At 32.3% G+C, this 14466-nt stretch overlaps 1 protein-coding gene across 2 annotated transcripts in view; it reads right to left on the reverse strand.

Moving 5' to 3' along the window:
- Window positions 1-4: 4 nt before the first annotated feature.
- LOC111001405 (nose resistant to fluoxetine protein 6) overlaps window positions 5-14466 on the reverse strand; it is a 32744-nt gene continuing 18282 nt past the window's right edge. For both annotated transcript variants that reach the window (XM_045632193.1, XM_022271298.2), the window contains exons 3-12: window positions 13720-13913; window positions 12471-12735; window positions 10650-10810; window positions 7666-7834; window positions 3631-3824; window positions 3186-3315; window positions 2360-2549; window positions 1715-1857; window positions 634-730; window positions 5-156 (exon numbers count right to left, since the gene is read on the reverse strand). In XM_045632193.1, the coding sequence (XP_045488149.1) occupies window positions 125-156; window positions 634-730; window positions 1715-1857; window positions 2360-2549; window positions 3186-3315; window positions 3631-3824; window positions 7666-7834; window positions 10650-10810; window positions 12471-12735; window positions 13720-13913 (1575 nt within the window). In that variant the 3' untranslated portion in view covers window positions 5-124. The remainder of the gene's footprint in view (window positions 157-633; window positions 731-1714; window positions 1858-2359; window positions 2550-3185; window positions 3316-3630; window positions 3825-7665; window positions 7835-10649; window positions 10811-12470; window positions 12736-13719; window positions 13914-14466) is intronic.

Raw genomic sequence — 14466 nt, forward strand, 5'->3', positions numbered from 1 at the left:
ATACAAGATTTTAGTTTTTTATTAACTTATAAATACTTATTATAATAATACAAAAAGTTAAAATAATAGTCATTAGCGTGATGTTTGGCTTAAGCTAAATATTAAAAAAAAATCAGTTCTTATGTCACTTGTCCTTTAACTTTGTCTGTGAGTTTCCTGAAAAATAAAACGAACATTTTTATACTGCGATCATACTCTATTTTCGTTTTTAGCAATGAACATATAAAATATTAACTTCATATTTACAAAAACTAAATTAACGTATTTAATTAACTACATTTTAGCTTCAAGAGCGTTAAAATTGAATTTTTAATATATGGACTAACAATTTAGTCTAGTAGTAGTAAAGTACCAAATAGCCTCCTGCCCGTTTGCCCCCTGTTCTATAAAAAAAAAGCTATGCACATATATTATTCGAAAGATAAAAGTTCCAAATTACATACTTCGCGTTTCATGACGAATAGCGCTATCTGACAGTCGTGAAACGCAAAAATACTGTTTATCCTAACAATAAGTAATAAATAGCTTATTTGGAACTTATCCGAACATTGGGAAACAGACCCTTAGTGTACAAAGTCAGTTTAAAGAAACTTAATATTATATGTTACTTTTAATAATGTCATAAATACTCACCGAAGTATATCCTATACACTTGGTTAAAAGGCATTTCAATGGCGACGGTTGACATTATAGATATCAACAGCACTGCTGCCATCTCTGGGACCTGAATCTGTAAGTACACATAATTGTATTTTCGAAACAATGATTTTTAGAACAGATAAAAAAATTATACCAGAAAGCTGGTCATCGTAGAGCTTCTAATAGTAATAGCGGAGTAGAAAGCCAAATATTATACAGATGACGCCTAATGCAAATTGAAATTAGATTAAAAAATATGTAATTAGTAATTTTAATACTACTTAATGATCATATTTAAACAGATTAAATTAATAACACAAACAATTTGTTTGGATTTGAAGATAATCCCTACGTTTCGCGATGTTTGCAGTTCGCATTATTTTAAGAGCAATTAAAACATTAATGTGTTCTTAATTAAATTAATTCTTTGTTTAAGTTTTGTTTTATGATAAAACATATTGTGTAAATTAAGGCTTTAATGTTTAATTACTGATTTTATTCATGATCTTTTGTTTGTCGCACGTAATTATTTCCTAAAATCAGAGAGTACTTAACAATACAATGTTAAATAATAATTTTATTTAAAAACTTTAAGCATAGCTTAAGACCCCGAATGAAGTTTATTTTACTTTAAACGAGTGAATGGACATTCTTTTGTTTGATTCACCGGAATTTGGAAGTTTATTAACGAACTTTTAATTGGGTTTACTTACAAAAACTTGACCAGAAGAATTGAAAGAATTAAGAAAACATATTTCAAATTCTTTATTGTTGATCTTAAATTGTGTTATTCTGTTTCATGATCATATTTAAATCTAATAGGCAAGTAGGTGATCAGTCTCCAGTGCCTGACACACGTCGTCGACTTTTTGGGTCGAAGACATGTTTCTTCACGATGTGTTCCTTCACAGTCCGAGCAAATGTTAAATGCGCACATAGAAAGAAAGTCCATTGGTGCACAGCCGGGGTTCGAACCTACGATCTCAGGATGAGAGTCGCACGCTGAAGCGAAGACAAAACTGCTCATTTTGATGATATAACCACATAAAATGTTTACTCGTATTGAAGTGCTTACCAGTAAGAAAGGAGAATAATACTCAGCATGCCTTTGGACCCCAACATTGTAGAAGAATATGGGAAACTGAGTAAGGTAGACACTGTATGCGATCTTATTGAAGAACTTGAATAATCGCGACTCAACGAATGACGTTCCGATACCTTGAAAAGGAAGATTTACTGAAACTATTTGTTCAATTCTAGTATTTTATATGTACAAGTATAAATAGTTATATAGAAGTAAAGTATTACTTTGTCTCGTAATCACATCATTAACATCATTTGAGAGAAAATAATAATACTTTAGATAAAAAATACTAATTTAGTTGGTATAAAATATTTGGAATGATGATCAACTTACTAATAACTCCGTTTTTAATTACCAATTAAATTTAAATACCCTTAAAATTAAGTATTCTTCAAAGTTATTCGTGTATGTGCAACACCAATATTGTTCAGTATTCTTTAGCCAATCTGTTATAGTCTAATTATATGTTTGTAACACTAAAGAAATACATTAAAAAACAGCGATACGCATATATTGCATACACAAAAATAAAATACAGAAATGTTCCAATACCCGTGTTAGGATTAAACTTCAAAACTATATCTCTCAGATATTTATAAAAGTAAATTTCAAGTATATTTATATCATACGACATACCTGCATAATCATTACAAATAGCCCAATGCGCAATACTCATGAAGAGGCCCCATAAAATCGGCGCAAACGCAGCAAACATAGCGGCCTGGAAGTGCTCATAGTTGTACCCTTCAAGACCCATTTTGTACGGGCTGGCTATTGTAAAGGCCGCTACTGACCAGCATACGACCCATACTAATCTGGATTGAGTCTAGAAAACAAAAACAAATCGAATTAAATATTACTGTCATGACTCTAAGTCGACCTTAGCTGTGATGCAACACTAAATCATATTACGTCATCGAATAAGTCTCCATGTGTCTTCCTTGTCAAGGAAAATTTGTAAATGATAATATTAACAAAATACTTTTAAAAAAAGAAAGAAAAGCAGTGTGCAACGACCTTTTCGCTACTAAGCGATGCCTAGCAGACGAGACTCCATGTTTAAAGAAACTAAAGAAAAAAACAGGGAAAAAATGAAATCAAGTTGTGTAAGAGTGCGAAAACTATTTTTAAAAAATTTAATGAAATCTCAAATTTTAATACACAGAAATCTACACCAAGTTACACAGTTGAATACGATACTGAAAGGAAATGCTTGTAAAGAAGCTGGGAAAGGGAAGTCCAAAGCTTTATTATTATTTTTTACTTATTTGTTCAGATAAAATAATCCATCAGTTAGTATAAACTTACAGACTAATGTTAATAGATTATTATGTTCAAAAAGCAAAGCAAGAAAGTATTTTTAAGTTCTTAATCAAATAATAATGTAATTAGTAACTTAATATAGCTGTTAATTTGAAATGAACAAGATAACAGTTGCATATAGTTAAATTTGTAAACTTACGTCACTGAGTTTGACATGTGATTTTTTGGATTTGATGAAATACGCCATCAATACTCCGATGAGGTAAATGGTGGCTCTGTGTGTTGGTAGAATGTAGGAGTACCTCGCTGCGTCTAGTAACTTTGATACTCTGCCGAATATTAAAAAAATAATAGTGATAATTAAGCGTGCATAGGATATGTGGTTTTTGTTTAGAACTAAAACGAGGAATTTTATTATTCCAAAGCTGAAGCGTTTTTAGACATAAGATGTCGTAGGCGATGTAAAAAATTAAAATAATTTTTATTAACTGTATTAATTTCATACCAGGTATAAACAATAGGAATTTTATTGGGAATCGTTTTTAAGTTGACAAAAAGGGTATATGCAAAAAAATATTACAATTTGTAAATGTATGTGTAAGACTAATATTGGAACTAAAACTGCAGTTTATATATACACTTACGATATTCCATAGTAGACGAACATGCTGATGTCATACCAGTGTATGGCCAGATACCTCAGTGCCGTAGACCCTGCTGCAATGGCGACGATAAGCGCAAGACCAGTTCGTCGGAAACGCCACAGAATGAGCATCAGAGGGAATGTTGCTACGTACAATTGCATGTCAATGCCTATTTGATGGGTGTGAGTGAGACACTGAAATGTTAACAATAATGTTACTTATAAACGATTGTCAACTGAGACTTATGTATATATCTCATAAAAACCACTGCAACTTTGGTCTTGACCTGAGAGACAGTAGTGGAGGCAAATAAGGGATCTACTTTTGCATGAGCTACTTTTAATTGGTTTGTTAATAAAGTGAATATTTTCTATCTGGCGCCTATAATGTTTAAACTATTTTCATAAAGCGCCATTAATGTCACATACATCATCAATGTCTTTGTCGTTTACATTATTAGTTCTTCAAACAACCGCTAGATGGCGCTGAACATAATTACTGCGTTTAAAATGATTTATTTGTAAATGAACATATTTTAACCTTATTGACTCACAATGGGTTCATATATTGTATATTTGTTGTTGATTGCGAAAAAGAAAACTTCAAAAAACTTCGAAAATAAGGGGTTTTCTGGTAGAAAGAGCCTCTTATTTTTGAATTTGCTTTGTTTAAGATTTTTCGATATAGGCGAGAAGGCTTTTTGGTGAAAGCATGCCATTTTCTTATCATTGTTTCCTTTCGGCTTTAATGTACGAACAAAAGTTAATTTCTTTATACAAAATTCATGAGTGCACAAGCGGAGTTCGAATACACTACACGGTTTAGAATCGCGAGCTTAATACTGTTTTAATATGGGCGAGATGTCTTTGTACTAATTAATAGAAAAATATTAAATAATAATAATAATAATATTTATTTATTTTCTCACAAAAACAAAAACATATAAAAACATATACAATAATTGTCATTCTTATTTGGATCACTGCTATTGCTTAAGTGAGACTGATGCCTGCTAAAGGTTGTGCACCTGTGTTACAGGTCATCAGGCCTCCACCACTTCGGATCGACAAAATGATTATATGTAAAGAATAGACAATTATATTAATTATAAGGAAACCACATGGTGTATGCGTGTGTGTTTGTGTATGTGTGTGTTTGTGTATGTGTATCTGTGTATGTGTGTGTTCTGAATAATTGACGTAAAAATATTGCACAATCATACTCCAAATAATTATTAACTAAAATTTACATAAAATTTGTGTCAAACTTTATGCTCAACTATTTAGTTATGATAAGCATTTTCTCGGTAACCTCATAGTTTAAGTCCAATAGCCACAGTGTAACCGTCTTCTTGCACTCATTTTTTGTTAGGGGATATATGGAGAGAGAAGTGTTTACCTTGTTACATAAGTAATCACCCAAAAAACAGAAGAATTTTTGAGCAAAGCTTGTGCGAAAGGGTTTTGTATGGCACAGTGCATTTTTTCTACGCTTATTATCATTGAGGTGTGGGTCATATTTGAGAAGTGAGTGTTTGCGTAGTATTGTGGCAAGAATGAAGATTTGACGAACAGTGAGAACCTTCCAATGTTTGTAAGTCTCTGCCGTGGGATACATGAACGGAAGGAAAGCGCTTACCTTGAGAATAGCTCTTTGAGCTCTTTCTACCTTCAGAAGTTGTGTTTTTGCGGAGCCACCCCATGAAGATATACAATAGCCCAGAATGGATTGACATAGTGATAAGTAGACGGTTTTTATTAATGTGTGATTAGCAATGTGCCTCAAAATTTTGAATATATAAATCAATTTTCTAATTCTACCGGTAAATAGATCAATATGAGCTTGAAAATTCAGGTTGCTATCTAGCATGACACCTAAGTATTTCAAGGTACTTGTGGAGGTAAGTTTTGGACATCCGCATTGCACTTTGGTTAAACATGATCCAGCATGTGACACAAGTTCAAGATTAGAAGGGATTTTACGCTTCGTAATTTCGAAGGTTATGAATTTGGTTTTATCAGAGTTAAGGGCCAGGGAACTTCTAAATAGCCAATCAGAAACTAAATTCAAACCTATCTGAGCATGTTGAAAGGCCTCAGACCAATCCTGACCATGGAACAACAAGGCGGCGTCATCAGCAAAGGCTACAATTTTTCCATTTCTAAGGTCCATCCCACACAGTTCATTTATATAAATAAGGAACAGTGTGGTATTAAAATAATAATATAAGTAAAAATAGATATTAACTCTAAAACAGTATCTCCAAGGCTTGCTTTTAACTTTATTCACGACGATGCAATTATCATGTATTTTAAGAATTCGCAACCTTAGCCAATTGAAAGTTAATTTTAGCCGACCTTACTTGAAGGATAAAATTTAAAGTTGCAATTAGCTATTTACACTGAAGGTCTTATGTACATCTATTTTGTTAAGAACATCGTTGAATGAGGTCAAACGTCACTAATTGTATGCAAACACTCATTCAACATTTAACTTTACAAAGAAATTCTGAAACCACCGTTTTCGAACTACCGAGAGGAGAAAGAAACGTAGTGGTGGGTGGGAAACGCGTTAATCTTACACCATCCTATGGCGTTACATCTTGGGGCTGTTTTAAGCTTTTTCGTTTGGGCTTAAGATTTTATTTTAAGATTGATAAAGATTTGCCTGTTTTACGAAAGAACTTGATCTTGAGATGGGCACGACTTAAGTCACCGTAGATAGCTGCAAAACGGTAATGCAAGGAGCAATATTTAAATGCAATAACACCAAGATAATGTTTTCTTCAGCATTGGCTAAGTAGCGTGTGCAAGTTAACACCGTTAAGTCGTCAACCAGCCCAGGGCTCAGCCCTCGAAGGCCCCATGGGTAAGGTCGAGATGTTGTATATTCTTAGCGGTTCAAAGAACGTTATTAGCGCGCCATACTACCTGTATGTACCTACTAATTTGTAGCCGAAGATTGTTGGTATCACTGGAGATGCCTGAAGTAAAACGCAATAATTTACTAGCCAACTTATTGTATTTAAAGTTGATACAAGAAGCTTCGTTCGACAGCATTCTTACAAAATTAGGAAGTGAAGTTGTTTACTAAAATGTTTTGTATGTTTTATGGTATAGTGTTCAAATTGCATTAAATGTAAAACGATATATCTATCATATTCTGCTAGTGTATCTATTTTATTTTGTCTCTTGTTTCCATTATTAAAGTCTTAGAAAACCGGCAGCTAAAGGATTTTATAATAATAAATAATCAACAGTTTTTTCATTCGCGAAGGGAATGCTTGGTGAATGAATTTCTCATTGCAAATATCAATTATCAGGCGTTATTAACAATGCTTTGCAATATGCACCAGTTCCCAGCCTCTTATATAAGTTATTGGTGTCACCCACTTATCTATTGCGAATCTTTGATCTCGATTCTGCATTGAGTTTTCAATATTTTCCTATTTATTTTAGAGAATACCGGTTAAAGATTTTCATTTTCCTGTTGCAGATATGGTTTTTAGCGGTTAATAAAAACAATGTTAGCTTAATTGCTCATCGTTTTTTATCTCTGAATCACTCTAATACTTCCTCTTCCTAAGAATGTTTAACTCATTATTGTACGAATTTAATACCAAGAATATCGTTAGGATCTTAGACGGAGAAAGTCAGGCTGAAAATGATGATCACCCTGGTGAAGTGGTCACGAAACAGATACAAAAAAATAACTAAAAATAAATCCTACTTTAATGTATTACAAAAAGCATCTTTCTTTGCATGCTTTCTGGTGCTTGCGTGGGACTGAATTTCGAACTCCTGCTCTAACGGACTTTCTATATGCGAATTAAACACTCGCTCGAACCGAAAACATCGTGAGGAAACCGTCATTAGATTCAAAAACCGCGGCGCGGTGTGTCAGGGTCAGAAGACTGTTGACTTGCCTTTTAGAAAAAACTAATTAATGATCAAGAAACATATACAGAGACCCCTGAGCTCCAGACCTAATAATTTGTAGGGAAATTGATATTTCCATGTAAAAAGTAATAGTTACCATTTCCTCAAATCCAAAGTAGTTGTGTATGAAAAGGAAACTCTTCCACATATTCTTTTCGCAAACACGACTATGTTCTTCCACTACCAGGTTCCACTGGGGTCCATTGTTAAGGTCAGGCAGAATGTAGGTGCAGAATAACATCAGACTCAAGAATAATGGAAACAGTCTGAAAACAGATTATTTATTAGTATTAATTATACAAGAATAGTTGGATTAAGTACAAACAATCAGTTAATCCGCCTTATTATTTATCCGCTTACAATCGATTCAGTTTGAGCATTATCCATGAAAGAAAACTTTATTACACATAAAAAAAATAGGATTTTAAGTGAAAAAGAAATACAGAAGCCTCAAGGGTTCTCTGTGTTGTGGGCAGCTAGTCGCTTCCTTTTGATATGTTTACGGTATATATATACATAATATTTACAATTTATAATAAAACTATATTAACAATATGAATATTTTCCGTTTCAGAAAACCAAGTTTGAAAATATATTGTTTCAGATTGTTAGTGAATATATTAAATATTGAATCCTTAGTGAAAGTTTTTAAGAGAGTGGCTAAAGATGAAAGGGCCTCTGAAGGGGAAAAAGCGTTGGATGAAGAAAGAGTGTTTTTATGTATGATGTGGTGTGGTGTGTTTTTAAAAAAGTTTGCACATTGCTATAAATATATCTAAACGTTAAAATATATTTTGTTTCAATGTACAATTTTTAAGGTAGTAGTGAACAGGTTTCATATCGGAACTTAAGAACGGCGCGTTGGGTACGTTCAAATTTCAGCATCAAACGGAACTCAAAATCGTTTCGTATTTCCTTTTATTTCTTACTAGCGGCCCGTCCTTTCTTCACACGGGTGTACATACACTCTTTAATATTGCTCTATATATATACTACAATGCTCTTTAATATTGTGGAACATTTTTTTGTTCTATCAATAGTTTTAGCAGCGCATGCGATAGAAGATATTTTATAGGCAAGTTCTACACATGTGGGTAACATTATTGTAGTTTTAGTAGAGATCCTTATTTTTTTGTAATAAAAATAGCCTATATTTACCGGTGATAATTTAGCATTCAAATGTTTTTTTTAAATATGTCCCTTACATTTTGAGCCATTTCATTACAAAGATACTACATTACATACAAATATTTTTTCTCTATAAAATTAGTATAAATATTTCGCATTCTCAGATAAGCAAAACCTAAGTTTTTAATAATATAACAGTTGAAATATGACTCGACTTAGAATGTGTCTACTGAGGTCTCAGCATCAATTTCACGGTCGTTAAAATGCACACTCTACTGGCGCTGACTTTGAGCCGGCATATGTTTGACCTGAACAAGAATAAAATAGAATCTACAATCCATGTTTTTACTACACTGTTTTATTTTGTTGGTGTATTAATAGACATTTATTAAAATATCGCCAAAACGAAAATTTAAAGTAAGAAATATTTTTTTATTTTCTCGCCCGAGTAAATGGAGAAAAACTTATTTATTTTATTAAAGTATTCCTATTAATTTTTATTATTTATTAATTATATAATATTATACGCATAGGCCAAAACGGAATACACATTGAAACAGAAACATGAAGCACAGTTTTACAAAGCACAAATTAATACTAAATTCTAAATTATAAGATTTATTAATTGATAGATTATAATATATATTTAATATGAGGGAACAAACAAAGCCGTTTATTTTACTACACATCATTTCAATTGTTTTGAGGTTTATGAAATAGCAATTTATAGTTCAGTTCATGTAGATGTAGTTCTGTTTGTTACACAAGTGGCTAAGATTTTGAACCTTGACCAATTTTTCAATGGGCCAGTTTCAGTGACGTAATGTTGCTCCTGTCACAAAAGTCTAATTACTATTTGCTTATAAAACAACAAGAAGATCGGTTACAGAAATGTTTCTAGCTATTGTATCTTCCGAGCTGATTACATTGATACTCGTAAAACGCTCGCTGTAATTGCAAAATAATCCCATATTACTAATGTGTTAAAATCGGTTTATTGGATTTAATTCACACGTGTTAATACTAATGACGTAACTGATTTACTTTTGATCGGATTTCAATGTGTAAGCGAATTTGTATTTCATAATTGTTAGTGCAACATTGTATTTGATGTTTAATAAGCAAAATAAGTCTATAATCTTATTAATAATATTTTTTAATAATTAAATTTTAAGGCTAGTTATTAGATATATTTTTAGTTTGTAATTGTATATTAATATAATTATTTAATATATAAATAAATCTTATTAATTAAAACCTCATTAAATGTGCTGTTTTGTTATCTGCGACTTTTAAATTTCAATTTTAAACATAATTATTTTATTTAAAATTCGAATCTTCGGTTCGCCTTTTTACTTAGCCTACATTTTAATTTCACTCTAATATATGGAACATTTATGTAAGCAAATGGAATGCTTCAGTTGCCCATTGAAGTATTTCCGAATTCGACGTAGGGTCCTTCACGAAAAGAGCGTACCAATTGTTAAAAGGCCGGCAACGCACTCGCGAGCCCTTTGGCATTGAGTGTCCGTAGACGGCGGTATTACTTAATATCAGGTGAGTCTTTTGCCCGTTTGCCCCCTGTTCTATAAAAAAAAACTATTCCGTATTGTCTGTTCGCTCTACCGGAATAAATATCTGAGTACAACATAAAACTATGTTTTTAATAGTTTTCCAATATTTCTCTCTATAAAAATAGTCATCAGAGTTTTAGTAATACATGAATATATTATAAGGCAATACTTAATGCCCCTACTTTAGTTTGTGAGTATTATGAAATGAAAATATACATATAATCAATTATGTGGAATCGGGGAAAAGTATACTACCAATAATATAAACTGTTTGTTCTTTTACTTGGTTCTTCTAGATTAATTTCTACAAACACATAATTTTTTCATCATAATTCTTATAAGTATCTGTCTGTGTATGTCTTGTTATAATACACCATACCTGAACCATCTAGACAAGAGCCTGCTCTTCAAGTCAATAGTTCCTCTTTTCTCCAGATCTTGCAATAGGTTGTGGGCATTTAAAAACCCGCTGAGGTAGAGAAAACTGTCGGTGTACACGATCGCCGATCTACCAACCACAGCCCAAGGCATACCGAATACCTGCAAAAATGTGTTACGTTATTTAAGAGTATTTAGTAATAGATATTCTAGTGCGGACCGCACCGGGAGTCACCTTTCTTGGGGTGACACCCACCCTCTCTCACTCTTTCAATATTAAGAAACAATGTACAACAAAAAAAAAATGCTAGGATTCCTCCAACTAGAATTAGCTCAGCTCTATGTAGAATTTGGGGATTCCCGTAACAGAGCCTGACGTAAACTCGCGATCTTTTAATAATTGATCCATGGCCTTTGATAATTTTTTTCTTTGCCATGGATCTATTAATATGATAAACATATGAAATTTATTGCTTCCGCACCGGGTGCCACCCAAGGCAACCACCCAACTGCTGGCACGTATAAGTAAGCCATCGGTTTACATTGTTTGGATTACACCTTGATCATTGCGGCTGTTAAGAGAATCGAGTACTACCAATTCGGCTTCGATATTTGATTTTTCTACCATGTAGTCAATTGAATATTTATCATTAATGCACAAAACACTGTATTGAAGTTGGGATCTATTTTGGGTTACAGAATACCAGTTCCAACAGCCTTTAAGACACGTGATCTACGAAGATGCTATTACGTAGTGTAATTAAAAATGATGAGTGATATAAACGTTTCCTTCAGAATGCCCTTGCTGGCGTTAAAGATGCAATTAAAACAAATCAATGATTCAAGGCGATGATTGAAGGGTATTCACGAGTCTTAGCACACCTTAACGTATTTATGATATGGCAATTTTGCCGTGTTCTCAACTGTAGGTGTAATTAATTTGTTATTTTTTTTTCATGATTTTATGTAGTAATATTACACATACACATTATGTCTCCTTAGTTTATAAATATAAGATGCGCAGACCCAGCTGGGTCTGATGCTGTTGGTGGTAATTGTTCTGGGTTAGAAGGCACAGATCACTTGACCATAAATAAAGAAATGGAGCATGCGCAAACACGGCTGCTTCTTAGTTTAGGGAGATTATAAACATTATTTGATAAGGAATATTTAAAAATTTCTTACGAAATAAAAAAACTTCAATATTATTAAAGAAATTTCGTTTATACTAATAATTTACTTAATTTTTTCTTCTTACTTTTATATTGTTTTTTCTACAAGATTGAAAATTATTTTCTATGATATTGATTTCTTTTCATTGACATAAAAATTATTTCAAGGGTTCTGGTGCGAATTCCATTATGAAATGGTTTTTCCGTAAAAAGTCACCTTAGTAAGGACGCTTTGTACTTGAAGAAAATCAAGTTAAAACCTTAGATCACGCAATATTTAGCTTAGTTATGCGGTCATTATTATTATTACAGTCAGATCGCAAAATTATAATAATATATCCAATAATGATGAAAAATCCACTGGCTCACTCACTGACATACCCAAAGTATATTACGCGACATAAATGTTTCTAAATATAGACTATTAATAGTATGTGTAGTAATTTTTTAATTTTATTATTTCGTTTTTTTTAAATGTAACTTTGTCTTGCTTGTTTTCTGTTTTTTATACATAATTTGTTAATCTATGTAATCTGTTTTGGCTTTGTGTATTGTATTAGTATTTTGTATAATAATATGTATTAAGTAAGCTGTTTGATTACTTATAATTAAATAAATAAATAAATAAATAAAAATACAAAGAATCCTACCTCTGCATAGCTAGCCTTGTTGACATAAGGGCTATGCGCCATCGCCATAGACTTATGAGCCATGAGAAGCGCAAATGCATTTATGCCTCTAAATACATCCACCCCCTTGACTCGTGTAGGCGAATCCGAAAGATCGAAAACCTTCCGAAGGTTGCGTTTCAAAGAAAACGCGGTTAGTAACTTTTCGAAATTCGTTGCACCCTCCTTTCCATCGTCGAATATAGTTCCCAAGGTAAGAAGAAGTAGGACTCCGAGGAAAAATGCTCTGTAATATTGAGAATAACGTTGAATATAGAGATGGTAGTACTATGATTCTAATGCTTAAATTAAATCAACAATAATTATTCGCACAAAACATATAAATTTATATATTTTTCTTAACTTAATTTTAATTATATTATTTATTTTAAGCAATTAATTTATGATTAATGTACATAGCGTATAAGCAGAACTTAAGAAAAGAGCATATCAATTTTTATAAGGCCGGAGATGCACTTACGAGCCCTATAGGCAATGGGAGTGCCTATAGGCAGCAGTTTCCTTAACATCATGTGAGTGTAAAAGGGACAATATACCCAAATACAGTATCAACATTTCATTAGGCAAAGAGATGACGAAATATGTAATATGGTCAGCACTACACAAAGTTATTTTGTATTTCGTATCTCTAACAATAGCTGTAACAAGCGATCCTAAGGCCAACACCGGGCGGGTCCTATAGCCTCTTAACAATCACAGATTTTGTAACAGAAACATCTATGTAACCTTTTCGCAAGAGGAAAAAATCTAACAAATTTCATAATATTTGTTATTAATGCATTTATTGTAAATTAACCGCAAATGGTTTATAATGTTTCAGGTGTGTTTATGATAAGTAACCAAGGTTATATATAGTGCAATTAAGTTTAAAAAATGTTTTTGAAACTATAAGAAAAGGTTTAGATTTTGATTCAGTGTTTACTTGATTTGATTATTATCGTCTGGACTTATAAATAATGTGCATGAGGGCTATTCCACCGTTGTATCGGGTAATATAGATTTCGAATGATTGACTAACGTGGTTGACATTTTGACAATGTTGCCCAATCTTAATAAAGTTTTTGGCATACCCGTGTGATTATGACATTGTACTATGGAGTACGTCACTATTATATTGAAATCGGAGTCGCTATTGAAATTACGGAGAAATCCTGCTAGACTTATTTCAGTAAATATATCTTATAGTTAGATAGAGAATTGTATAACTTACATCGCTAGAGATTTTCCAAAGGAGTACGGCCGCTTAAAGTTTTTAACAGTACACATAGTGTTTTGTACTTTGACAGTCACGCCAAGACGTGATAGCTTGTTTGAAAGCTCCTCTTCCAAGTCGTAGCTACTACAAGAACTTGGTATACAGACACCCCATAGCAGACTGGAGTACCTGGGTACTCGGTGACCCATCTGAAATCAAGAACATTTACGGATATTAAGAACCACATAATTGTATAAAACAATTTCGGACGAACTTTTGCTATTAGTTTTTACGTAGTACCGGCGCTGATTATGAATTTGACAAAAAACAACGAATGAAGCTAAAAGTAGATAAAAACGTTTAAGTATGTTGATAGTAACAACAAATTGATTTGGAACTTACATACACAAAGCTTAAATTGCAATAATTTTTTTTTAAATGATATATAATTTTAATATTTATAAGAAAATATCAATATTAATTTGTAAATTAAATATATTGTATATATATAGCATAAAGGAAAAAGCTCTTTTTACATATTTGATACTGAAACAAACGCATCGTTCATGGAACATTTAAAATTCTAATACAATTTAAAAATTTGTTTACAATTGCATTGTTTAATTGTTGTATCTTGATTTTGTATTAGTCAAGGAATTGTATTGCTCAACACAATAGAGACCAAATTAGTTGACAATGTGTCTGATAGCTTGTCGGAATATTAAAGATGGACCTTGGTATTTGCGTGATCGCGATACACAT

Source organism: Pieris rapae, chromosome 18 (genome assembly GCF_905147795.1).
Source record: "Pieris rapae chromosome 18, ilPieRapa1.1, whole genome shotgun sequence".
Taxonomy (NCBI): Eukaryota; Metazoa; Arthropoda; class Insecta; order Lepidoptera; family Pieridae; genus Pieris; species Pieris rapae.